This window comes from Esox lucius, chromosome 24 (genome assembly GCF_011004845.1).
Source record: "Esox lucius isolate fEsoLuc1 chromosome 24, fEsoLuc1.pri, whole genome shotgun sequence".
In the NCBI taxonomy this organism is placed as follows: Eukaryota; Metazoa; Chordata; class Actinopteri; order Esociformes; family Esocidae; genus Esox; species Esox lucius.
The window spans coordinates 11,310,765-11,336,828 of NC_047592.1; the positions used below are offsets into that span (position 1 = coordinate 11,310,765).

The following is a 26,064-nucleotide window of genomic DNA, read 5'->3' on the forward strand; positions in this document are numbered from 1 at the left end:
TTCTGAATTGATAACATCCAGAACGTCATAAATACTACCAGAACCCTATTTGTCAAACAGCTCCAAACAGACATGAGTAATGTGGCTGTGCACATGAGGTTCAGCGACGTTTCCAGGAACCCCTGGTCAAGGGAATAATACTGTTGTAAAGGAGTGCTTTAGTTTGCTAATACCCCAAATTATTAATTCTTCCCAGCTTTAGTGCTTACTGGCAATCCACTTTCACTGATACATTTGAAACACAATGAGTTCACAATCACTGTAATTGCATTGCTAATAATCATTATGCTCTGGGCTACTGTGCCTCAGTGGTGGTGGTTATAATTATTCGGTGTCATGGCAGTGTGTGTAAATGTATTAATTCGGTTTCACATGTGAACTGTCATACTGCACGGTAGGCATATGAATATGTGTACCGTTACAGCCCTAAAACGGGCAAAGATGTTAAGTGTTTCCTAAAATACAACAGTCTCACACAAACACACTTCGACAGTGACAGAACAGTTTGAAATAATGGTTTATTGGCTACAACTACACTCTCCATCTTAAAATAATTCCATATAAAGGGCAAAGACAAGTGGTAATTATTAAACTAGCCTCATGTATTCAGACCTGCTCACGTCGGTCTCTTCTTAGCGGTTCAGTAATTTATGGTGTAGCTCAGCATCCCACCATAATGGAAAAGGACTGTTGTGATCGAGTATATAGCTCTGTAATGTCATCACCTGCTTCTGATTTATTCTTCTATTGTAGTATATCCTCTCAGTGTACCGAAAAATAATTTCACCCTGTTTCAGGGTTAGCTCTTTTGGCACTTAATGTGCAGGAACCAAAAGTGACCTTAATAAAAAGGAAGGTCTCTGCAGTCCAGACCCAGATTTAGGATAGTCCTTTTAAAGAATGTTGGAAAATCTCAAGTGCATACTCCCTGTGTCCTGTCTCCTAGTCTCCCTCTTAAAAATGATTTGAAATATATGGAGACCTCTGGATCGTAGAGAGGATGTGAGGAATATGCAATTAAAATATTTAGAATATATTAAATGGTTTATTACCAACAAAGGGAAATGGGTTTTTACGTGTATGTCCATGGTGTAAATTGGCCCCACATATGCACCACTGTGGTACCACTCAACTTGTCTACTTCTATGCCAGTACATAGTGAGGTGGATGGTATACATCTGTTGAGGTCATCATATTTAAAGTGTTTTCTCCCCCGATGGATGGAAAGTGAAAGAGATGGGCCTTTGGACTGCATGGAAATAAATTACTGTTTTTCCTGAGGCTAAATGAGCTTAGAGCTCTCACTCAATCAGCGAGCGCGATGGATTGGGGGATGGTCGTCTTTATTTCCCCAGCCCTGAGGTCTACATTACTCTCCATTTCGCTATCGCTCTCTGTCCTCCCCATCTGTGTCGCCTACTCCCGGAACCTCCATGTCTGCTCCCTGACTAATTTGTCAGTTGGCCCCAGGAGACTAGAAGATAATCGTTGCCATCAGTGACATCTTTATACAGACCTCGTCTCTGAGGTCTCTGAGGATATTTATTCTCCCCTTTGAAGTTTTAGGACCGTCCCTTACACTACCAAAATGAGACGTAGAAGAGATTAATTCATTAATATGGAAAGTGTAGAACAGTCTAGAAGATGTTCCTGACATTTTGGGGTTTCCCTTTGTCCTCATGTCCCGTTGACACTTTATGGCTGCATCTACACTACCTGTCTTTGGCTCCTCTGTTTGTCCCTAAATATAAACTGGCAGTCTGACTGCTCGGTGGACGGTGACTAAAGAAGTTTTTGGCCTTCGGAGTGGCCTGCTGCAGCTCAGCACCGAAAGCACATATGAGACATCTGATTCGATGTCACTCTTTTTCCCTTAAGAAGGCAGTGGTTCAGATGAGTGTCTCCCCGGATGATGGTTATGATGATTGCAATGGCTCTGAAGCCTAGTTGTTCACAATATGAGATGCATTAGGACTTCATTTAGTGGTCCTTGAAGGTTTTCTACTGTCAGGCATGAGTCATTCTAGATTCTATCAGCGCTGTCTCGCTGTAGTCATCTGTGAGCAAATGGGAACAATATATTGTCATAGATTGGTGTGCTGCTTTTGGCACTGGCACTGCTGAAAGTAGCTTTTTACCTTGCCGTTATAGGAGCCTCACCTATAGATCCCATTAATAAACATTGGAACGATTCCTAAAGTGTGCGTTATTAGGCTGCAGGCGCCACACTCTTTTTGTGAAATCCTGCAGAGCTTCCATGCGCGCGTATGGCACCGCTTTATGATGTCCTGCCTTCTGTGAAATCACTGCATTTGAACAGAAGTCTCCCTTTAATATACTGGACCCGGCGCTCTTGCTGTAATCAATGAGCTGAATGTGAGTAGGGAGGGAAAGCGCAGTCTCTTATATACTGCCTGGGTTGAAGACTCCCATTAAACACTGTTCTGGAAAAACAACAGAAATTAACTCTGAGAGAGAAGTTAATGGACATCGACAGACAGATTTACAACCCTATGAAGAAAAGAAGAGGCAGCTGTTACCAAAGAAAATGAACAGTTGAAGGGAAGAGCAGGACAAAGTCTTTGTGTCAGTATCACAACCTGGAATTATCCCAATAGTTTTCCTGTCTGCTTTCATTCTGGGGCCTGACAATGTTTATAAAGGTACATTTCTTTCGAAGAGGATGGTCATCCTGAGCCTTTTCGTAGTATTAGGCTTCTGCCTTTTTATTGGAAAACGTGTTCCTGTGGAGAGAAAAACACTGACAGGATGTCCAAAGCCTAACCATACACAGTTCTCTATACAATTATTGGCATTATTAGTAAAGAAAAGGTTGATTAAACACCGTAGAGCCTCTTCTGATCATCTTTTCCGAGGGCGCCAAATATTCTGGAGGATGATTTATTAATTTCCAACGAGAAGGATTGCATTGATTGACAGAGTTTCGGTGCAGTGCTTTTATTTAGCGTTGTGTCAATACTCTGTGTCGGGGAAACCGTTAGCGAAGTGCTGGGAGACAGAGACATGCGAGTTAAGAATGACAAATAATCCAAATACCCCATGGCAGCTGCCATATTGCCAAATCCTGCACTCACCCTGAATTCAGATGAATATCCACATGGTTTAGCAATGCCTAGTTATGTGTTGACATACTGTACGCCCTCCTTGAGTAGATGCAGAACTTCCCCGGATTCATATTAACAAAAGGCTGAACACCACTTTTCCGGTCTTCAGTGACCTGGGAGCAAGATGGCTAACATTAGCACGCTGATGTCATAGCAGTTAAGCCTGCTTGGTGTATAATAACCTGTCTCGTTTCAGGAAATGGCTTGGTGCGATAAATTCCTTGTATCACAGACAGAGCAATTCTGCCTCGAGCTTGGCGTCAATTTGTTGCCTTCTGAGCCATTGCAGCTCTCCCTCTCGAGACAGTTTGATAGGCTACTTCTTAATGATGAGAGAAATATTTCAGAAGTTAGTGTCAAGCTGGCACCACTACATTTAGTACTTTGTGTTCTCTCACCACCTCAAACATAAGTGCTGTGATCTTCTAGAAAGAGCCCACTAGGCTATACATAAATGTGGGTCGAAATTTCTGGTAAGGAGATTATTGTTAGCCTAATAATGCAACTATAGGCTTTGACCTCTTATCCATCCTTGTTTTATAATGATCCTGGTAACTTCACAATGATAACTGACTATAAACCGATTCAGTGTTTGCCAATGAGGCTATTTTGGTTTTTCACATACAGTGGGGAGAACAAGTATTTGATACACTGCCTATTTGGCAGGTTTTCCTACTTACAAAGCATGTAGAGGTCTGTCATTTTTATCATATGTTCACTTCAACTGTGAGAGATGGAATCTAAAAATAAAATCCAGAAAATCACATTGTATGATTTTTAAATAATTAATTTGCATTTTATTGCATGACATAAGTATTTGATCACCTACCAACCAGTAAGAATTCCGGCTGTCACAGGCCTCCTGTTCTCCACTCATTACCTGTATTAACTGCACCTGTTAGAACTTGTTGCCTGTATAAAAGACACCTGTCCACACACTCAATCAAACAGACTCCAACCTCTCCACAATGGCCAAGACCAGAGAGCTGTGTAAGGACATCAGGGATAACATTGTAGACCTGCACAAGGCTGGGATGGGCTACAGGACAATAGGCAAGCAGCTTGGTGAGAAGGCAACAAATGTTGTCACAATTATTATAAAATGTTCAAGATGTCGGTCAATCTCCCTCGGTCTGGGGCTCTATGCAAGATCTCACCTCGTGGGGCATCAATGATCATGAGGAAGGTGAGGGATCAGGTGAGGGAACTGGTCAATGACCTGAAGAGAGCTGGGACCACAGTCTCAAAGAAAACCTTTAGTAACACACTATGCCGTCATGGATTAAAATCCTGCAGTGCATGCAAGGTCCCCCTGCTCAAACCAGCGCATGTCCCGTCTGAAGTTGGCCAATGACCATCAGGATGATCCGGAGGAGGAATGGGAGAAGGTTATGTGGTCTGATGAGACAAAAATAGAGCTTTTTGGTCTAAACTCCACTTGCTGTGTTTGGAGGAAGAAAGATGAGTACAACCCCAAGAACACCATCCCAACCGTGAAGCATGTAGGTGGAAACATAATTCTTTGGACGACTGCACCGTATTGAGGAGAGGATGGATGGGGCCATGTATTGCGAGATCTTGGCCAACAACCTCCTTCCCTCAGTAAGTGCATTGAAGATGGTTCGTGGTTGGGTCTTCCAGCATGACAATGACCTGAAACACACAGCCAGGGCAACTAAGGAGTGGCCTAGCCAGTCTCCAGACCTGAACCCAATAGAACATTTTTGGAGGGAGCTGAAAGTCCGTATTGCCCAGCGACAGCCCCGAAACCTGAAGGATCTGGACAAGGTCTGTATGGAAGAGTGGGCCTAAATCCCTGCTGCAGTGTGTGCAAACCTGGTCAAGAACTACAGGTAACATATGATCTCTGTAATTACAAACAAAGATATCTGTACCAAATATTAAGTTCTTCTTTTCAGATGTATCAAATGCTTATGTCATGCAATAAAATGCAAATTCATTACTTAAAAATCATACAATGTGATTTTCTGGATTTTTGTTTTAGATTCTGTCACTTACAGTCGAAGAGTACCTATGATTTAAATGACAGACTTTTACATGCTTTGTAAGTGGGAAAACCTGCAAAATCGGCAGTGTATCAAATACTTGTTCTCCCCACTGTAGCTTTTGGCAATACTTTCCTTGTGTCCTTTAAACAGCCTTTCCCAAGCATGCTGTAGCTGGTGGCTCACTGTACATTGATTAGTGGTCTACCCTTAATGGATTTGTATAATTTGAGCATTGAGCCGACCTGGACCTGATCATTGAACCCACTTTTCTCTGACCGGTGCTCAATCACTTCGCTAATTCCAAAATTGCTAATTCAATTCGCTCAGCTAGGAGAATAAATGTTGCTTACCATGGTCTAAGAGTTTGTTTGACATGGATAGCCCTTGGTACTTCAAATTCTTCTAAGAAAAAGCATTTTTATGTATCTACTGAGATCAGACCCTGATAAGCACCTTAATGATCACAAATCAGTGTGGTCAACATTTCTCCCATTGCTACTAGGGGTGAAACGGTTCACAAAACTCCAGGTTTGGTACGATATGGTGCAGTGGTGTCACGGTGCGTTACGGTTTTAATCCATCAAAAATATAAATGCCTAAAAAATGTAATTTGTGTTTAGCTTATCCATTTGTTATATTAGTAAACATGAGTAGCTTGAATTCCCAGGAACATATGGAAACAAAAGGACAACAGAACATCAGTGTCTGCCTTATAACATGAAAAAAGTATTCACTTCAACAAGAGTGCATAGTCCAGCAGCATATATCAAAATTTAGTCACATAGCAGTGCTAGCAGATAATTATTTTGTACTTGAGAGAATACATTTTCTATTTTCCATGTGTAACAAAAAATACTGTAATTTCTTGTTTATAAACTGTGGCTTATTCACAGGTTTTGAATTTTTTTTCAACCACAGCGGTTAATATATGGGTTTCCAATGGCCCACTTTTCCACAAATGATTGCTTGATGACGTAGAGGTCTCAAACTCATGTAGCAAATATAAAACGATTGACGTTAGAGTTTTCAAAAACATTTAATTCTTCATCAAATTAATTTTGGTTGAGCCCTATGACAGATGTTTAATATTAATGTACAATGTCATAACGAGTCATAATTTCTTCAGGCAAATGCGGTTTATATATGGGTGTGGTTAATACTCAGGTTTGTATACACACAAAGCTATAAAATGAATGGTGCTGTGTATACACGGTGCGGGATATAAAGGGAGTATTTTGGTAGATGTGTAGTCATGTTACTCATATTGCCACTTGAATAGGCTATCGACATAATCTTCAATGAACAGAGACTAAATGTTGTCAAAGTTTTATCCACCACTCGTTGGCAATTGCCATTATAGTTTACAGGGAGACCGAAATGTTCACAGACGGCTGACCTAAATAATACTGGGGCAGCTCGTAGTTCAGGCTTGCCATGTTGCTCCTTTGCGTTTAGCTAACTGCTAATTACTTCATAGGACAATTGCTGTTCCCACAGTCTCTACACTCCATTTTTTTGCTGGAGTGAAATAACTAATGAGCGTGGCTGCATTCAGTAATGAGCGAGGCTGCATACAGTTATGAGATGAAACCACTTAGTTTTATTTTAAGAAAAATTAGCATTTAGATATTTTCCCCTTGTTAATTTATTTGCCATTGGTTTATGCAATAGTATTTATTTTTTTACAATATAATATATATTTTCCTAGCTATAAAATATGATTAATGTATTGACCCTGTACCAAATGGTTCAATAGGAATACATGTACCGTTTCACCTCTAATGGCTACCACAGCAGTTATGTGGTAGCCATGCAGTTTTGTGGTAGCCATGGGACCTCTGTTACCGCTATACAGTCATGTGCCACTGATGTTTGAAGACAGGAATCCACAATAACATTTTTCACTGGCGCCACAGAGTCTAATTTCAGCTCAACCTATAAATATGATCTTACACATAGACAAAATCTATTAATTTGGCTAATTTCATGAAAGCCCAAGGTGTAAAGCCATTCAGACCTCATACTTATTGCTGCAGAGCCTATGTTTGGGACTGTTTGTATAACCATAGGGTTTCATACTTGGTTAATAAAGTCTCACTGACACTTCAATTACCATTTTTAGTTCAGTGAAATAAGTCAGGATTTGAGAGAGAACACCCTCCCTCTGAATTAACTTAATTAAACCAGACCACTATCCTATCATTTGCTCTGTTGCACAATGTAAAATGTTAATATTTTTTTCCTCATTAGCCCTATATGAGACATTTCAACTCTCCAAATGCGGTGTGTGAAATTTTGCCTTTGCACTGTCAAGTGGGACATGAGACTGGTTTTAGTTTTTGGTTATTGTCCAATGCACAGTTTCCCTCTGTGGATACATTAGTGTTTATGTCATTTTGTTGTGAAATCATTTTCAAAGCACCCCTGGATTTCAGGGAGTTGAAATAGTCTTGAAGTACGATTCAATTTATTTCCCCAGAGGCATTAGAAATTCATTGATTGCACTTTTGAGGTACTTTATTTATACCAGTGACAGTCTCCCTGTGGGCGACAATCTGAGAGCCGCAAAAATTGTCGGCCGAGAGGCTGAGCAGGGAAAACTCAATTGTCAGACGCGCTTCAATGATGACAAATTCGAATACTGCATTTTGTTGTTTTATTATCATGAGAAGCAAACAAGGTCGTGTATTGAAACATTCCATAATTGTTTCTCAGACATTCGATATGACAGTACAGCGTTTAGATAGCGTTTAGATAACGGTCAACAAAAATGACTTCCCTCGTCACCCCCTATCTCCACCCTAAAACCACGCAGGTGAACAGCTAATAAACTCTACTTCCTCCACCACCACCAGGTGCACTGATTACCATAAATAACCAAAAAGGGTGTTCAGAATAATAAAAACATACCCAGCTCTTACACTCACATTTACTGTCACTTTGCAAATTGGATGATATCCATCATTACATTTAGCTTTCTGAGGCTGATGACAATGTGCTGCTCAGTAAGTGTCCCTGTGCAGACAACCCAGACCTTTTGTGTACTATCTGAAATTGTTTCCTGTATTGTTTCCAGATATTTCTCCTCATATGTTTCAAATCCTTCAGCAATTGCTATGTTTGCTCAACCAAGTCTTTATGGATTTGTTACTGTAAAAAGGTTTGAAATTAGTGATTTAGTCATTTTTAACGATAAGGTTTATTGGTATGCTGGTAACCTTTCAGATTAATTCAGATTTGTTTTGGCTATATGCTCTATGGAAAATTGGAATGTCAGATGTGTCATTGATCCTTGAGGGTGAGTTGACAGATTGAAATGCGTTATACTGATGAGACACAGGTTTTGTTGACGTGAAGCGCAATTTGAAGCGGGGAATGTCTTATTTTCAAAGAAAGAAACATGTTCTCAAGCAAATGGCTAGTCTGTGGATGTTATAGGTTTCCCTCAGACGTTCAAGGGTGTCAGGTTCTCATATCTACTGTTCAGATGGGTGGCAAATTAACGAAAGACCAACAAAGTGTCTCAGTAAGGTGTTGAGCCACCATGAGCAGATAAAACGGCTTCTTTTCTCGTTGGGTCAGATTCTGAGGAACTCAACTGGATGGATGGAACACCACTCTTGTTTATGTTTATTGCTTGATTTGTATCATGCAGTATGCCTGTATAGAAGCGTCTGAATTTGTTCGCCACTAATTTTTTCAGGTTTTTATTTTAATTTGTCACCTGTCTGTGTATCTCTAATGTTATGATTGACTAGGTCTCTCATTGCGAAAGGGTTTTCACAAAAGGGATAATTTGTCCAAAAATCATATTTTGGTGACAGTCCCCTTAGTCCCAGTTGGTTTTCAGTACATAGTAATTTTTTAAAACAATCCATTGTTCAGATCTGTCTCAGTCAGTAGTTAGGGTTATTAGCTTCGTACAAATTAATGAATGGAAACCGTACGTCCCCCTATCGCAAAAGAGCAAACAAGTGGATGTTGTATTCTTCGAATGTAACCTTTTAATTTTTGCAATATTATTCTCATTTAGAATAAACTGGTACTTTCTGTGTTTACCGGTCAGTTTTGTTCACAATTGTATCAATCCATGCATTTGTTTGGAAAGAGTAAGTGTATACACAGTAAATTAATGTTAGTGTTTGCTAACTAGAAAGCTAGTTACTCATTTCACCTTTGATATTCACCTTGGACAGTTGATGGTGAACACGTTAATTCCCAACCCTTGCCCAGAATATCTGGAGTCAATGTGTGTATCTACAATCCTCAAGTACCCCCCAACAGTACACATTTTCATTGTAGCCACAGCCAAGCACAGCTGATTCAACTAATTATCAGGCTCTCATTGAGTTGAATTGGGTGTGATTGTCCAGGGCTACAACAAAAAATGTGTGCTGTTGTGAGTACTCGAGGACTGGAGTTGGGAATCACTGTATTATGACATAACAATCAGAAATATTACTTACGATCTGTCTTGTCTCCACTGGTTGAACTGGGTAAATGTATGGAATTGCATTCGCCTTTAGTCCTCTTCTAAGCGAACGTGGGTCACGATCCTCTATAGGTAAATGGATCTGTTTCTCGCAAAAATTGTATGTCGCGTTGGCGAAGTTGCTCCATTGATTATCCCATAATATGGCTTGGGAGAAGCAGAGGTATTGTCCCAATTGCAGAGCGGGTAGAATTTAATCAACTCAAGATCCACGAGCAGGCAAACGAGCAGGCAGAAGTCGACATCGATACAAACAAAGGAAATCCAGAAGTTCAAAGTGTATTTGTCAAACCCAGCGAATAACACCGCCTCATCCTGCACAGTGACGTTCTTGTTTCATGGCACACAACATCTAAGTAGTCAGAATAAAAAATAAATATATATTGCAATAATATACCTAAGTGTAATCTAGCCGCAATCTTAAAAAGCTAGGCAAAGCCGCCTATCTTCACATAGCTTGGTTAGGATAAAGTTTACGCTCACCTCGATGACATCACTGCCAAAGAACAGAAGCTGTGTATGGTGGCTATAGGAAAGCTCGCTAGTGCCAGTTTGAAGTCAGCCAATTCCGCCGGCTGTTTCATCAATGTACCGTTTAGAAAAATCCATGCTACCGAGGCACATTGAATGTAGTTTGAAGTGTTTTGGAGGGGCATTCCGCTTGCAATGCAGCTTGACGATATCGGTACAAAACGTTTCCCTTCATGAATTTTGACGTTGCTAATAATGCTAATTACAGACTGGGACAGAACTGAATAATGACACTATGGGGGATCTGGAACATCTGATGCTTTTAAGAATTTTCGTCTTACGAATGTCATATTTCGTCATATATGACATGGGTTTATGGTCAAAATTCCCCTTAATTTTCTTTCAGATATGGAATGAGCTATGTATAATAGGATTATGATCATGAAGTAATTTCTGGCAATCCTCACTTCCTATTAGCAGGAGGAAGCCAGAGCATTGTAATGTCAAACATGAAATCATGGATGTTAGCAGCCCATTAATAAATTACATCATTTGAATGAGACAATCTTCTTTCTGTCTCAGATTTGTATAGGTGTCTTATACAAATTCTTTGTGATTTACGATTAATGACTGAGTCCAATTCTTCATAAAAAATATTTGAATATAGGGATATTCTGGAATACCATTTGTATGGTATTAGTTCTTCCCAACTGTGGAATTATAGAATCAATGTATGCTTTGTTACATTAGATAACAACACGGCATCTCTCACTGTTCAAATAAACCTACCATTAAAATTATAGACTGATAATTTCTTTGTCAGTGGGCAAACATACAAAATCAGCAGGGGGATGAAATAATTTTTACCTCACTGTATGCGCATCTGTTCTGTCTTATGCCAGCAAATCAAGAAAGGTTACAAAATGAATTGACCCAGTAGGACTGGGATACTGGATTGGAGTTTGGTTAACCAGTAGATTATTGTCCATGTACGTTCAAAACATCATTAGTCTTATGAACATGTATTGCTAAATGAGGCCTTACTCTTTGCGCACAAGGCTTGTTGGCCAGAGCAATAAGTAGTGCACAGAATGAACATTCCTGTCTTCTCCCTTGGTGGAGATTAAATCCGATGATGGATGATTGGTGAATTCTAACGCCAGGGCTACCTCAATTAATCCATTCCCAATTTACATAGAACTTTCCCTTGGTTGAAAGAGTTTTCCTATGTGAACAGAAACAGTGCAGTGAAATAATTGTTCACTGTTTTGGTTCTGTACTCCAGCATGTTTTGATTTGGAGTGGAACCAGACAAAGAACTTACTGTGAAGATCCTCATTTGCTCATTTATTTCTTTTTGACTCCAACACCTCAGCCACAAGCAGGTGTTCAACAGATCTTGACTGAAATAATGAATAAAATGTGATAAATTATAAAAATTGTATTCTTAAGTCTTGACATTTCCGAAAGGTTTTCAAAAAGTGTCCATGTTCTGACTTAATCCTATTTTAAATAACAATATAAACACAGAACCTGACTAATGCATCATCTAGCATGGTGTCAACAGGGCCTACAAAGAGGCCTGCGCCACACTTCCTCCCGGACTGATTCAAGCCATGTACTGCATACTATTGCCATTGTCGTCATGGCGATTTCCATTGACGCAAACATGGCTGGTCTACATGTATGGGCATGGAATGTGGTGGCCATGCGTTGTATACCTTTTGTGTGTATTTTGATAAACACAATAGCTGCGTTTTATGCTCTGTAAAGCGGTCCCTTGCTCATACAGCAAAGATGGGAGATTGCGGTTATAATGGTGCTATGATGTTCTGTAACGTGCACTCTCTGCTGTGTTATGACTGTGGTTCCAATTGACTCATCCATTTGTGTTGCCAGTCCTCCATTGTCCTCATGTCACTCAGTGTCCTTAAAATACCCCCGCGTAACTGCAGTGGAATTTGAGATAGCCATAAAAGAAGTCCTGTTTGTTAATTGGAAACCCTGTTGGAATTGGAAACCAGGGGGTCAGAGGTGACCGAGGTATACAGATGCTCAAACACTCCCCTGTTCTTTTTTGTCTTAACCGTGTATTTCAGAGTCATTTGCCGGCGAAAGAGGAGAGGTTGGAATCCTTAGGGACGACGGTGGCACTCGCAGAAAGAACTCTCCACTTGGGAGCGACATTCCTAAAATAGGCTGGCCTTTCCTGTTTGCATGACCGGACCTATTCAACACTAACCTCATTTCATAGTAGGTTTAACTTTTTTTTCACATTTTTCTTTTGGGGAGTGCGTTATTGTGGTAAAATCCAATTGGTCTGAGAAGCCTATGTACTCGTCCTCATTCATAGCACAAGCACTTGCTCATGGCCAAAATGTAATAGCCACAGCCTGTCAGTCATTATCAAGGCAGTTAAGATATTTTTGGCTCCCTGGCTGTTATTAACCTTTAATTAGATGCAGGCCGCCTCTTCACGGACTTGTTGCGTTAACCTCCTTCTGTCCTCTGCATACTCTCTGTATATATTTGTCTTTCTCTATTTCTTTGTCTTTCGGTCTGCCTTTTTGCCCTTCCCCTACTTATCTTTGTATCTCCTCTCTGTTAATCCAGCTGTGTCTCCTGTGTCCTGGGAAATGGTGCCAATCCATTGACACCTCTAAATCACTCACACAGGGTTTTAGAGCGCTGTGTCACTTGACGGGCCCCAAATCTGCTTTCGTTGCTGATTCATTGAAGGACGACTGAACTCGTTCAGATTCCCCATGAGTTTTTCTGTTGCTTTTTTTTTAGGCAGAAAACATTTCCTTTCATTACGTTTTCTACGTTTTGAGTTCCTGCACATTATTTTTGATAAATATGCTAAAAGTTTTATGGGGTGCCCTTTTCTTCAGTGCCTATAACGGTAGTTGTGTAAGGTATCAGCCCCAAGATACCTGTGAAATAGTATTTCTGATTTTCTTTTTATATTTTTTGCCATTAATGTTGTTTAATATTCAGCCATACCTAATATTAAATGAATGGAATCTGAAGGAACAAAAAACAAAAGCAATTTTTCTATACTTATTTAACATACAGTATTTATTGAACAAAGCTATGCAACAGCCGATGTACCCCTGTATGAATTGATTGGCTCATAACCCATAACACGTTGTGCTACCTTATACTGCGATGAGTGCAACCAAACACTTCATGTAATTGTTGATCTCTCATATTACTGTGACATTTTTGTCCCACTCTTCCATCTTGAAGTCATTTAAAGCAGTAACATTTGTGGTCATGTTTTAGTTTCAACTGTTTAGCTCCTGCAGAAACATCTCAATGCGGTTTTGCTATGGACATTGACTAGGCTTGGTGTGCTTCATTTGTCCTGTATAAACCTGTCAGCGATACCGGCTGCATGGGTCGGTCTCTCTCATGCCGTGTTATTGGATGGAGCACAATTAGTGCAGCTGGTTCTCCATGAATGACAATTCTGTCTAAGTGTTAAAGTCTTGTGTCGTGGGGCAAGTAAGCACAACCAAAATGAAAACCTATTCATGACGTTCTCCTTCACCCCGCTGAAACAAACTGTTGCCCTTTAAGATGGACACTCTCCCCTACCCCTTTCACCTCTTCTTTCGCTGTCCTCCTGTTTCTCCTCTTTCTACTCTTTTTCATCGCTCCTCCCTAGGGCCAAACAGGCCCCTCCCTTCATGGCAACCGTCGGCTAGGGCAAAACATCCACAGATGGTGCTGAGTAGAGTGAGAAGCCAGCATAGTGGGGAAGCAAGTGAGAGAGTGTGTATGTGTGTGTGTGTCTGTGTGAGAGAGAGAGAGAGAGAGGTGGAGAGCTACTGTACCACGAAATAGGGGAGAGGGGTTTTGAGAGAATAGCTGTTAAGTAGCTTCAGTTGGAGGGAGAACGAGAATGCACGGAGAGCCACTGAACAGGGAGAGCGAGAGATAGAGAAGCCGTTTGGGGACCCATCGCTAAACTGCCGATGAGGAAATATTAATGATTGTGTCAGAGCGCTCGCTGCGTCCCGCCAGTCATCTGAGCCTAGCCCCTGGAGGCGGCTGAGAAGTGCTGAGACGCATCACATTAAAGAAGAAACCCGGGTGCTCTCCACGCTCGCACGCTCACACTCAAGTCCACCGCGGCCACCACTCTGAAGCGCACGCCAGGGGCACGTGGCGTTCACCCTTGACCCCCGAAAACGACATGGGGAGCTGCAGAAGGCGGTGCAAAAGGGAAATGTTCAAGTTTGCCCAGTACCTGTATAGACTCGTCACGGGCACGCTCCATGCAGGTAATGTTTCTGAGGGGATCTAATGTAGCCTTCCCTTGCTTTCTCAGTCTTGCAGAGGAAGGGTAAAAAAAAAAAAGTTGTTACCGTCTGGGTAGTGATGTTAGTCATAATTCTTGGAAGCTTTTCCGTAACATGTTCGTTTATGGAGAGCAAAGTAGTGCAAAGCTTCCAGTGAAGCATAAAACTGCCACATTTAAGATTTATCAGACGCTTTATTGCTTGCGATGCCTTGTGATGTCTAGTTGATGTATAAACGTGTGCCAAGTTAGAGTAGAGGGGGGGAAACACCCGGGGTCGGGGAGACGGATGACCTGTACAACCCTCTCAGCATTCCTGACCTGCACTGCACAGAGGGACGTCACTGAGAACCATGTTCAGCCGATCACTGGTGTTAAAAAAGATTCATAGAGCAACATGCTGTCCTTAAAGAAGTGTGGCGAACCAAACTTACTTTGTACCTGGCTGCCATTGATATATAAATGTCTCTTGGTGTTTAGTTTTACGCTCAGCAGCCACTTCGTTAAGTACACTTAATTAGCTATTTGTTATCGGGTAGGACCCCATTTTTGCCTCCATTCGCTATGAGATTTGATGCATTGTGTCAGCAGTTATTTTGTGTACTTGTGGCCTTTCTGTCAGCTTGAACTAGTCTGGTCTGTCTCATATTTTTGCCCACAGAAAAGCTGCTGCTTGTATTTAAAAAAAAATGTTCATTCAAAATTCTCCCTAAATTCAGGAGACTGTAGTGTCTGAAAACTCCAGAAGGTCAGTTATTTCTGAGATGCTGGAACCGCCATGCCGGGCACCAACAATCACACCACGGTCAGCGTCACCTAGATCACGCTTTCCCCCCATTCCAATGTTTGGTCGAACAACAACAAAATCTCTGTCTTCAAGCTTTAAACAGTGCCTTTTGAAAATTATTTAATTGGCAACAATTACAGCTTCAAGTCTTCTTGGTTATGGCCCTTTCAGCTTTGTATGGGGCATTTTCTCCCATTCTTCTTGTAGCTCTTCTCAAGGTCGGTCAGGCTTGATAGGGAGTGTTGGTGAACTGTGACCTTCAGGTCTCCCACAGATGATTAAATGGGGTTCAAGTCTTGGCTTTGGGCTGCTCAAGGATATTCACCAACTTGTCCCGTAGCCTCTCTAGAGTTGTCTAGTGTGTGTGCTTTAGGTTATTGTTGTGCTGATTTTGTTCCCATCAGACCAGATAATATTTTTACTCATGATTTTATAGTCCTTCAGTTGGCAAGTATGTAATATGGCTTTAACTCATGAGTGGCTTCCATCCAGCCACTTAACCATAAAGGATTCCTGCAGAGATTGTTGTCCTTCTGGCAGGTTCTCCCATTTCTGTAGAAAATGGCTGAAACCTGGTTATGGTCCATTGGATTCTTGCACCTCTCTGACCAAGACCTGGTGTTGGAATCCGGTCATTGCAAAGGGTCTGAATATATGTACCTGATAACATATTTCAGTTTTTCATTGTAAACAAATGGGAACATATTTCTTATGGGGTATTTTCTGTAGATTGATGGTGAAAAAAAAACATAAATTAATTTTAAATTAAGTCTATGAAAACAAAATTGAGCAAGTGAATCTGAGTTTTTTCTGTTTTGAGATCATTTTCATGTACCTTTTACTTTGAGTTCCCATTAACTTGCTGTCCCAGACGTTCAGCCACAGCTTTTTGTTGATCATTCAAAGTGGTGTTTGTGGAGTGAAGTTTAGTTGTGGGATTTAGGTGGCTGTGACCAATTGACCTTGTTCTTCCTCGAGTCTCTTGAAAGGTCCTGCATCAGGGCAAATTAGCATGGGTAAAACAAAATATTGTGTAACTGCATTGCTTGCTTGATTTAAGTGTGATTGTCAAACTGTGTGTATCAATAGATTGATTGTAACTTCTGTAAAACTCCCATTTGATATTTGCAAATCTTTTGAGATAATATACCGATGACATTTAACTAGATAACATATTCGATTATATTGTGTTATTGCAGATTAAGCTGTGACTTAGTGAATACAGAACAAAGGCTTCCTAAAGAAGCATGTGGATAGAACATGATCTTTTGAGACTATGGATACTGTATTTCCAGAGCATTACTGTATATGTACGTCACTGTTTGTTTATTCTTGTCTCTCATTTCAGGGATTTTCAGTCCATTTATTATGAAGGCACTGTACTCACCAGAGAACATTGTCTGCCCTGTAGGGTCTCTGGTTTAGCAGACATAATGTCCCTGTTTTGGTAGTACATTTATTTGGCTGCCTCACAAAAAGAATGCTTGTTGATTATTTTGCGTGCGTGCGAGGTGACATTAAGCTGTTGAGAGGTGCTGAAAATGTGGTGCATGGAACTGTGTGTACAAAAGCTGCTCCGTACTCTTTAAAAATGGACGCGAATACACAACACTTAATGCGTGTACATTTAGAGGACATTTTGGCATTAGGTGGAGCACATTCATTACTTTACTGGAATGTGTAAGAATATCTTATTGCAGCCATTCCAGGCACTCTGGCGTGACCTTAATGACCTTGCCGAGATGTGTGCTCTACCAATGGGAAGCTTGTGTAAGGTGTTTTCCGCTCTTACTCAGTGATGTGCTCCCCATGTAAAGTATGGTGCAAGGAGTGGTGGTCTGATGAAAACTGGGTAATAATTATATTTTGTATTTTATACCCGACCGACAAAACATAGCAATGTTTAGTTTCATAATTCTATGTCTGTTAATGGGGAAAATACTTAGTTCTTAACGTTTTGTGAAAGGTTTCTGCCTTTGGAGATGTGAAGTGATAGTATGTTGCTTTCTGATATGCTTACTCGTCCAATCACGTTCTCAGTTTTTCACTAAAGTATGTATTTTTTGCTTATAGTTGCTGTTTTATTTGACAGAAATGTGTTTTTAAATCTATAACATTGGATGATAGGGTATTGTCTGGCATTACTCAAAAGAAATATGCTAACACAATAATGTATTAATTATTAATGACTACGGATATAAACAGCAGTTGTAAATCCAATTGGAATATGCCCAATTCCTGACTCTGGCAAACCTTTCTTCGTTATTGACTACTTGACTACACAACAAAGTGTTCCCTGAACGCTGTGAGTAGGTAAGGTACTGATATGAGGTTTGATCAATTGCAGTATTGATTTGTAAGAAGCTTAATGGTTTGGTAGGAAGGTGTTGCACTTTTGGTCTTGTGCTTCATCTCCTACAGTACTATTCAGATCAGGCTGAAAACAATAGGTTAATGTCTCTGGTTTTTAATGAACATCATTCAGCGTAATCTGTCTGATTTCATGTTTGGACTTACGTACTTGGAGCCTGGGGCCCCCGAGTGCTGCTGGTTTCAGTTCTGGCCCTCTAAACAGGGATTTACTGTTGACCTCGACTATTCAAGGTGCAGAGCCGATATATTAGATATGTGGTACCATGATAGTCCAGGTACTGGTTTTGGACGCATGTTTTGACAGTTAGTACTTCCGTGAGGAGCAGTAGCATACACATGTAGCTTTGAGTTAAATGAAGTGGTCTACATGCCAACTAAATTTAACCACATATTTAGGAGATTATGTTATAGGTGAATGCAATTCGCTACAAGGTAAAATAGAATACGCCCCCGAACTCTGTTTTCCCAGGCTTTGAGTTGAGAACCACTGGTATAGTTTGTGACTTAGTCCCATAATAACCCTCCAATTCTGAGATTAGTCGTGGCAGTGAGAAGGGCCATCATACGTGAAGTAGACTAATCCTAGATGAAGAACCATTATCGTTAAACATTCTAGCCCGGACCGCGTGTCCGCCCCAGCCGTGATAGAAATCTCTGTATTGACCAATGCAATGAATTACTTTGATGAGGCTTGTAGCATAATGGATGAAACCAGTAACTCGATCTGCTTTCAATAGAGCTGTGATCTGTTCTAAAAAAGGCTTCACTGCCGTTGTTTCACTAATCATCGCTTGCACAGTCCATTTCATAAGTCACTTCTATAATTTTTACCTTCCGTATCGGAAATAAGTGTGTGAGAGACATTGTTGCCCTACACTGTATAATGTTATATTACTGACAACAAGTTTATTCATGCGTGGTTCTGTAATCTGTGCATCTGGATGAAGAATAGTGGTGGATCAAATTAAATTTTTCAATAGGCCACAACCTGTTCTGCTTGTAATCTTATGGCCAACACAATGGCTACAGTAGGCGATTTAATTTGTATTCATGGCACGCATTCCTTTTTAACACATTCACAGAGCAAGTCCTTGAATTTTTCAGCAGTGCTTGGCCTCTGTGAGTAACGGGGAAGCTATCGGAATTGTACAGGTCCTCTCGCAAAAAAACAAGGCTCAGTCAGCATTCTTATATACTAAAAACAATTTATTTTTTGTGTTCACGGCAGGACATGCTTGCCTAACTACCTTTTTAGAGAGCAGTGATAGAGACTGTGCGACAACTATAAAATCAGTCAAGGCGCTTCAGAGAATCTAAAGCTTCACGATCTACACGTTTTCTCCTTAGTCGGGTTAATTTCAGAACCAATCATTTATCTTGTCAATTTGCTCCAAAGCCTTGCAGTAACACTTGTAAGTCTATAAAGGTGTTTCAAGTCTCTCCCCTACATTTCCCTTTCACTGTGCCTCCATTGTCCCTGCACGTGTTTTTGCCGTTCTCACCGGATCAGTTGTCGGTTAAATTTTTTTCTTGAGTTTTCCTCCCACTCTCTGGTCGGAAGGGCTCCTGAGTATTCAGCTGTCACTGGCTCTGGCTCCTGTAATGCATCATCCGTGTTCAGCAGAACCGGCACAGATACCTGCCGTTGATTCCAGAACACAGCATCCTATTTCCCTCCTGTTTTGTTCTTTCTTATTCAATCAACTAGACTTCCTGTAGAACGTTTGACTTTTTTTTTTTTTCTCATCTCTCGCCCTTTCGAAATAAAAACCGGTACGGTGAGGTACGCTGCACCCCAGGATTCGCTTGGGAGTGATTCAGTGGTCCCTCGGTGATTAAAAAAAATAAATAGATCTACCGTGTTAAAGTAATTACTTATCCCTTCTCTGCTCTTCCTTATTGATTAATGAGAGAAATGTTGAGACATTGCCTGACGGCCACAACCAGGGAGGTTTACTACACAGTCAGGGCGAAGGCTGTGGTGGTCATGTCATTTTGTCAGGCAGTAATTTGCATGCTAATTATTGCCGGTCTAATGGCTATTCTCTGTTCATTAACAAACGTTTAGCTTCTCCAGGCTTCCGCACACATCTCTCTGGTCCCACTTGTAATACATTTCTAAAGTTTTTAATAAACACATTTCTAATATACCTCCATCAAAATAAACCAGTGTTTTAGTATAGTGAAACAACTAGCTAGCATGTGCACATGGAGCTGTGGATTTGGCGACATTAAACCATTCTAATATAGAGCCCATCATGTTCCTTGGGATTCTTGGTGCACAACAAATCATAGCACACATTTTTGATTGCATTTAGGTTCAGTCTGAGTGGGCCACTGACGGACATTGGCCATTTTGTCTCGTAGCCCCTCCAGCTTTCACCATGATAACAACCTGATGAACAGCTATAGTGAACTTTGACCCAGTTTCAGCTTTTTTGCAGAGGGACGCAGGTTTTCCTTGATGGCTTTTCTATATGTTGCTTTTCCCTTCATTTCCTAGTCCCTGAAGATGAGAACGGACATCAACTAGATTGAGTCACAACCAACTTTTGGTGATCTGCCATGTTGGTTATATGCTGAACATAACACTTCGCATTTAGGCCACACAATTTTATTTTCACTGCATGGCAGAATCTTATGATTATTTTTGTTTTTCATACTTCAAACGAGATTCAAGGTGGGCTTTCTTGTGTAAGGGTTAGTGGCTGTCATGCTTTGACATCCAAATGCGTTGAATTAATCAGAACTTTAGATATTCTGGTTAATTTTGTTCTGTTTGGCTTTGGCACATAGTGTATGAAAAAATACCATGTTTTTCACTCAATTTGAGCATGAACAAAACTGACCCCGAAATGTTTAGAAATTGTTGGATTCCCGCCATTAGCCTTGTTAATCAGATTATTCACATTAAATCATAAAGTGTTTGAGGGGAATTTTGATTTGCATTCATTTCAGAGTTATTAGTGGGACAATAGAGCTTTGATTTCCAGGCTTTTAACAGCATAGGCTGTTAGCGAGTTGTGTTCAACCAACTCATCAGTACTGTTCAAGTACATATCTCAAAGTAGGAGAAAAGAAAGGCGATCTTTCTCGTCACAGACTGGAATCTGACTGTACTAAGGATTCATGACAATGACATATCAGTATGGTGACTGTCATTGTCAGGGCTAAATTCTGATGATTCAGCATAAGGATAAGACTGTTCATGGAAAGGTGCTTGTATGGAGAGGGATTTGCATAAACATTTCAAGCATTTGGATTAATCCAGAGTTTAGGACATAGCTCAAAAGCAGTCGTCTGCTCTTGTCTGTTGTACAGTAAGTCTGTTTAGAAGGAGTGTTTAGAAGAAGGAATTATTTTACCATCATCAGTAGTCACACTGTAAGACATGAGTCTCTTACAGATGAGCCATCTTCAGAGAAAAGCCTCTGTGTGCATTCCTACAAATCTGTAGTTTTAAAGCCGTTAACATGCTCCCAGCCTTGACCTTAAATGTTTTCTCAGCTGACTTACCTGGCTAAAATTTAAAAGAAAGTCTCTATTTTTTGTGTGATTTTGAAATTGGCCTCTCACTGCAGTGTCCTTGTTAGAGTGCCTGCCCTGTAACGCTTTCTTTGTTTCCCTCTTTTAGGTTGTCTCACTGCTATTAGCAGGTCATGTTCCACCTGTCCTCTGGAGACTGCGCTCAAAGCCCATAATCCCTGACAAAACACTGAATATTTAATGTCTCACGGCAGATTGGGTTGGCATGTTGCTGGCCCTAATCATGCAGTAGGTTGTCTACCTGTTCTGTGTGACCCGAGGGGTCCATTTATATACTTACCTGAAAACTGAATTAGCTTCTAGTCCATTGGACTAACCCCAGACTATCTGAACAAAAGGTGAAGCAATGTCCACATTGCTTAAATCAGTATGCGAGGTAGAGTACATGACTGTAAGTTGCCGAACTCTAAATTTAAATGGAAAAACAACAAGACCTGCCTGAGAACCTGAGATTAATCATTGTGACGGCATGTACATTTTGCCTACATACATCAGTGTGCCGAGACTCAAGATCTGTAGTAAAGCTTTTGTGACGACGTGACTCAATAACTTGTAAGTGATTTCCAATAAAGCGGCTTTCAAGATTATTCTCGGCCCATATTTTTAAAGCCATGTGTACTTCTCTCCGGATGCAGATTCAGCCTGGGTCTAATCCTACCATTGCAAGGCCATCGACCCATGAGGTCTACCTCGGATGGTCTGACGCTTGCAGCAGACTTTAATGAGTCAGCAGGAGCTGCTTTAACGGTTCTTCCTTGCCCTAATTTTGTAATGTTTTGTGCACACAGTTCTGCGAAGACCTGAAGCCTAAATATCACAACGTACCTTCACAGTCCAGATTAAATTCTGATTGCAAATGTTCAGACACCCTCTTGACACAGATAGTGTGGAATAGGTAAAGTAGGGCAGTTGAGAGCCAGGCTATTTATTCCACCACGGTGAGTGAACATCCCCAAAACCCCTTCAGCGGATCTCGCTTGGAGATCAAAGAGATTCAGGCCAAGTACACCTGAAGTCCGCTGACCCAAGACAAGGAATGAGTGACTTCTTATCAAGCGATAAGAAGAATTCATCTTGGCAGTGTGTAAATTAATATCAACCTTTTCAATGCAACCTTTATCTGGCAGAAACCAGGGAGTTATGGTGGTGTCTGGGTCCGTATCAGTATGTTTGGCGGGTGTAATTCACTGGCTCCTTGCTACCAGAGTTCTAGGTCCTCCTTTGATTACCGCCGCATTGTGCCAGTCAGATGCAGACTGGAAGGGATTCCTGTGGCCGTCGTGGCACTACGCCCGTAGGCACCTTCGGCAACGGTTATCAGATTCCACAGACGTCCCGAAACAGTCATTCCTCTGACAGGCACAGAAACACACTTGTCTGGCTCCTGCCTGAGGACGCCTTGATGGGCCAAACTCAAAGGTGAGCAAAACAATCCAACTTAAAATGGGCATGACACATGTCCTGTCTAATGTTAGGCTATATCAATCAATGCTGTATCCAAAAGGAAAATATTATTGGCTTCAGAAAATCTCTTTGGTTTTGGAGTGTTTGCTGCATTGTGATGTGAAAACTCTTTATGGTTTTAGGAAAATAGAAATAATGATTTATTGCCCCCTCTGACAATCTGAAACATGTTCTCATTGGATGAGCGTCAGATTTAGTTTTCAGACTTTTTGATGTTGCTCAATTTGGTTACAGTGCTTCTGGAGAATGATTAATGAATGTATGGTTTGTGCAGTGTGGCTAGATTGTAGCTGTGGCAATTGTATGCGCATAATTTGTTTTGAGGACAAGGAAAATGGGTTTAGTACTGTCTATGACACTTGAATAAATCATATCAATCATCCAGTCAATATCATAAAGCACCTATTCAGCTGTAGACACTAGTGTTTCAGCTTAACAGCAGATAGAGCCCCCATAGCTGAGTAGCATGTTAATTATTAGATGTATGATGAGTAATTAACTAAGCTTGTCATATTAATTTCAGGAAAGAAGTGATTACCGCTCCTGGGATCCATGGACTAAAACTGGAGTTGTCATCATTCTGTACTTCACACCCTCCTGGTTTACCACAAGTTATTTCTTTAAAGGGGAGGTTTGTAACTTTGGACTTTTGGCAGCGTGCTAGACTGACTGGGCTGTCTTACAGTGTCTGATCTGCATTAACATGGACTTGCTGTTGTTCTTTTGTACCTCACTTGTATTGATGGTTATAGATAAATGATTATCAAACCTGGAGATCATTTGGAAAATGTGTTACCAGTAACAAATGCAGTCGTAACATCCCCGGAGTAACAATCACATCCTGTCCTCTGACTGACATGTATGCTGTGCATTGTAGTGTCCGTTCTTCCCACCCCCTGGTCAGATGCCTCCCGGCTCTCAGCAGCTCGTTTAGAGGACTGAGGTATAGATGTCCTCCTTTTCTATTCAACGGACTGAAAGAAGATGAAACATATATTTGAAATATTCATTGAATCAAGGGAAACTCAATACCTTCCCTGCTGTAAGAATTTCCATTGGAGCTGTGAACAGTGGGTTTTCTGATTGCATCTAGATCGTAGTAATATAGTATTTGGGAGACTTGGGAAGCCTCACAGGGACTTCCAGTACAGGCTCTGTGGCAGTTATAATTCAACAATGAAGGCCCCTGCCTTGTACACCTAAAGGTGAAAGACAATCACACAATCACACGGCTTCTTGCATAGCAAAATTGGGGAGAAAAATTATATGATGAAATCCCCTCTATAGTACTACGGAGAGAACCTCTTCAACAGGTTGGTTAAGTTTAGATGTTCTGAATAAAATGTACCTGATTAGCATGATGACATGTCTGTTGTTGACATGTCTGTTTTTCTACCATTTGCACACTAGTGCAACTCCCGGTGATCCTAGCGTCCGTTCCTTTCCAGTCTAGCCCCACCGCCAGTGTCATCGGTTTTCCCATTTGCACTGATGTTTGTGAATGAGTCCTTTTGACTGGGTGGAATGGGTTGGGTATTTCTAGCAGCAGTGTTGGAAGGCGGTGTGGAGTGCAGCGCTCCGTGTACTGGATACCTCTGTTCTCCGATGCCTCCAGGGGACCCACAGACCACGAGTACTTTGGAAGCACTGCTGGAACACTGATGTAGATTGGACTACCGGCAGCCTTGCTTCATTATTGGATAACCCTGCGAAGGGGAGGCGAGGCCTTCAGGCCGGAGCCAAGCGACGTTGAACCGCCTGCGAATGTGAAGCTTTGAGCCTTCGGGAACAACTTGGGGATTTGTTTGTTTGGGCTTGATTTTTGTTTGTTCCTTGTGTTTTATCACCTGAGCAACATTATCCCTGCGCCTCCCCGGTCTCCCTCAAGTCATCCGTATTGTCGTAAAGTTAGATTGAAAAGTCCCCCCCTTTCTGTTGCATAATAATCAGACTCTATCTTGTTCCTTATTGTCTTTCTCTGTTGCTCCCCCTTTATCAACCCTATTTATTTCTCCAATGCTTCTTGTTCTCTATCTTCCTTTATTTCTACTTCAACCGTTTGTATGGTCTTCTGACGTCTTCTGTCACTCAGATTAACCTTTTTCTTCCTCCACCTGCCACGCACTGTCCACTTTGTCCTCGTTTCTCCCTGTCGGTCTTGGGTTCTCTTACTTTTCACTTCTGTGTCCTTGTTTCGCTCCGTTGGTCTTGTCAGTGTTCCAGAAATTAACTCCCTTTCCAAGACTGCTTGTATGAGATAATGTCCTCTCCATGCACGGTTAACTCCCAATTACAAGCCTTGAAGTCCTGCCTCCGCTCTTTTTGCAACATAGGGAAATCAATACATCCTGATGGGTTCACTAACCAAAAAGAGGCCCTTGAAAGTGGAAGAATTTAGTACAGGCTACCATGAAGGCCTCCAAGATAATAAAATGAGTTTTATACACCAGGTTGGCTAATAATTGGGATTTCAGTAAAAGAATGGGTAATGGACAGATGTACAGAAGGCTTTTTGAACGTGTGCCTTGTCGAATGGCACAAACACTTTCATAGAGGCATCCGTTTCATATTCAGTGATATCAAAATGTTAATGTTTCATACATTTGTTCTCAAACAATGGTGCGTGCGTGCGTGCATGCGCGTGCACGTGTGCATGTGAGGCCCTTGCATGTAAATTGTAGCCTAATTAATAACCCCCTTAAATGGTTTAATAACAGGCTGGCTCCTGATTCCAGGCTGTTGCAAAATGGTAAAACCTTTTGACATGCTTATTTGTGGCCAGTGACCAAAACATGATGTTCTATTTTGGCTGATGTGGCACTGAATGCATGCAAGCAGCATGTATAACCGGGGCAATGTTATAGGTTGCGTTGAGTTTATGGCCCATTTATCTTCATCTATGCCAATGTGCTGTATGTAGGCATAAAAAAGCATTATCAAGGATGATAATTTTGGTCTGTTCCTTCCCATCGTATGTTGTTGCCCCGAGTCACAACTAGCACCGTTTGAGATACGGCACAGCTGTAATTGTATTCAGAGACTGTGTCAAATTCGGTTGTAGGTTTTTAGTTTCAGTGCTCTGTTTAATGGGGTGCTCAGTACAAGGGAAACATGAGTGTAAGCGTAGATCAGTGGGGACTGTTGTTTTGTAATTACATCCTCTGTTACCTTTTGTAATTGTCGATCAGACATGCGTATTCTCACATACACGCTCACACACGCGTCACTTTCCTCGCTTTCCTCCTGCTATAGACACAGCACAGAGAACTGTCATTTAAAAAACACCACAAGTACAGTATACAGAGTTGTGGTTGTCCCACTTAAGATTTATGCCCTACAAAAAAATCAAATATTTATGCACCAACTGTAATTTGATCTGGAAAAAAGGGTCTGCTATGCTTAATGACTCAAATGTAAATGTAAAATAACAATTTCCTGAGTATTTCTACTCTATAATATAACCTCTGTCCTGCCATCTGGGCCAGAAA

General features: G+C 41.1%; 1 protein-coding gene across 3 annotated transcripts in view; it reads left to right on the forward strand.

Moving 5' to 3' along the window:
• The window catches only part of kcnip4 (Kv channel interacting protein 4), a 117,067-nt gene that overhangs the window by 17,121 nt on the left and 73,882 nt on the right, over positions 1–26,064 (forward strand). Inside the window, exon 1 of one of the 3 annotated variants that reach the window (XM_010890245.4) lies at positions 13,842–14,389. The exons of the other annotated variants lie outside the window; for them this stretch is intronic. Within the exon in view, the coding sequence (XP_010888547.1) occupies positions 14,302–14,389 (88 nt within the window). The 5' untranslated portion in view covers positions 13,842–14,301. Of the gene's footprint in view, positions 1–13,841; positions 14,390–26,064 lie in introns of those variants that run through there. 3 annotated transcript variants of the gene reach the window in all.